Source organism: Triticum dicoccoides, chromosome 4A, assembly GCF_002162155.2.
Source record: "Triticum dicoccoides isolate Atlit2015 ecotype Zavitan chromosome 4A, WEW_v2.0, whole genome shotgun sequence".
NCBI lineage: Eukaryota > Viridiplantae > Streptophyta > Magnoliopsida > Poales > Poaceae > Triticum > Triticum dicoccoides.
In genome coordinates, this window is record NC_041386.1 from 140,314,512 (window position 1) to 140,316,698 (window position 2,187).

Genomic DNA, 2,187 nt, shown 5'->3' on the forward strand with positions numbered 1-2,187 from the left:
TCTGAATTAATTGACGCAACTTTATACTAAAGTTGTACTAAAGCTGCATGAACAAATTTGGATCGTAGGGAGTAGTACTAATTTTTAGGGGGATCAATATGCAACTATTTTTAGAGGAATTAATACCGTTTTAGATAATTAATACAATACAACTTTAGTATAAAGTTGTACTAAAGCTGTGTCAACTAATTTGGATTGGAAGGAGTAGCACTATTTTTTAGGGAAATTGATATGCAACTATTTTTTAGAGGAATTAATATAACAATATTTTTAGATAAATAAATTTGCTACTTTGTTACATTTTTTTCCTGCACAATAGAACCCTTCCACTTGTGCAACAACTGGAACCTCTCACCTATATAAAGGCAGTGGCACACAGACATGCCCAAGAGCCAAAGTAAGGCGCAAGACTAGCCAGCAGGGAGAGTTTTTCCATTGCTAATCAAGCAACGTTTAGCCGCCGGCCGGCAAGAAGCCAAGAAAGCATGGGCAACAGCCTGCGGTGCTGCCTGGCCTGCGTCCTCCCCTGCGGCTCCTTCGACTTGATCCGCATCGTCCACCTCAACGGCCACATCGAGGAGTACTCGCGCCCGGTCACCGCCGGCGAGGTCATGGCGGCGCACCCCAGCCACGTGGTGAGCCGGCCGTGCTCCCAGGGCGGCGCGCGGCGGATCCTCATTGTCGACCCCGATTCGGAGCTGGAGCGGGGGTGCTTCTACTTCCTGGTGCCGACCTCGTCGGTGCCGGAGAAGAAGAGGAAGCCGTCGTCGCAGCCACAACAGAAGAAGGTGCGGTCATCGTCCACGTCGAAGCCGACGAGCGTGCCGAGCAGTGCGGGCGCCGGCGCCGGCGCTAATAAGGTGACGAAAGACCGCGGCGCCGGCGACAGCTACCTGGCGGAGGTGCTGTCGGAGGGCAAGGCCAGGTGCAAGCGCAGCCGGAGCGTCCGCGCGACGGTGTGGCGGCCGCATCTTCAGATCATCCCGGAAGAAGCTCTCGAGTGAAATCTGCTGTGTTAGCTTGGTCCCTGTTGTACATACGGGTCTGGTCTGGTTGTGCACGGTGTACCGTGCACGTACAAGGACGACCGAACGGCGCCGCGTAGCCATGCGTGACGTGGTGGGCGGTGATGGCCGTTGGGTCGTCCAGTTTTAGGTGAGAGGCCGGCGATCGCCGCCGGCTGCCTCTCCCTTGGTAGTTTTTCTCACTCTCTCGGTGTTTTTCCAGCTCTTTTCACTGCCGGCCAGATCGGGCTGCTTTGAAGGCAGTGAGAGTAGCTGGTTTGGGTTGCCCTCGATGGCAGAGAGAACAGGAGAAGCAGAAAACAAGACTGCAAGAGCTTTTTTTTACGGATGTAATGACAAGAAGCCAGAAAAGTTCAGCAGAAACTTCAATATTGTTGTCCATCTTGTCAGGATATATTACGTGCGTTGTTCAGCTCTGATGCATCCTCCAATGAGCTATACTCCTGTGTACGTATAGGTTCCAGGAAACTTCCTGAATCGCACGGTAATCAGTAGCCAGACGACGGCAGGTTCCCGTTGGTTTTTGCGGGTGGCTCATCCCTTTCCCATATTTTCCCATATTTTCTTCTTCAAATACCGGAGCACACGAAACATATATACATCTAATCCAAATAGGGTCTCGGTCTCCACTGGTCTTGTCTAGAACTTGCTGCTAATCAGTCAAAACAAGTCGCAAAATTGCGTCGAGTTGTATGGAAGGGGACGAAAGCTTTTTGTCCGATGCAGGCATGAAACAAGGGGAGCTTTTTCTCCGTCACGTCCGGACATCCGGTGGTATGAGCTGTACCTCAGGTTAAACAACAGTGAAGCGGCTCTAGCCCCAAGTGAGCACGAGAAGCCACCCTTCAACACTCTGCCAAGTGGCAAGGGAAGTGCCAGTGCCAATGCGTCCAGCTCCATGGAAGCACTCCTTTGTGTGTGTGGGCCGACAGAGTAGTAATAAGGCTGGTCATAGTGGGAAGTAACTTATATATTATTATTTTTTTAGAAAAGGAGGATGACCCCCGGCCTCTGCATCTGGGAGATGCATACGGTCACTTTATTGATTATTCTCGAGGACCTTACAAAGTATTACAACAATGTGCCTGAATCCACCATCTTGGTAACATATGCCGCTACTCCTATCCAAAATGATGAAGGGGTGCTAGCTGGGTCACTAGCC

At 50.9% G+C, this 2,187-nt stretch overlaps 1 protein-coding gene across 1 annotated transcript; it reads left to right on the forward strand.

Moving 5' to 3' along the window:
* The first annotated feature begins 417 nt into the window (after positions 1-417).
* On the forward strand, positions 418-1,339 carry LOC119288784. The gene has a single exon (XM_037568325.1). It carries the CDS (start codon positions 486-488, stop codon positions 1,002-1,004), a length of 519 nt encoding a protein of 172 aa, XP_037424222.1. The 5' UTR covers positions 418-485; the 3' UTR covers positions 1,005-1,339.
* The last annotated feature ends 848 nt before the right edge of the window (positions 1,340-2,187 follow it).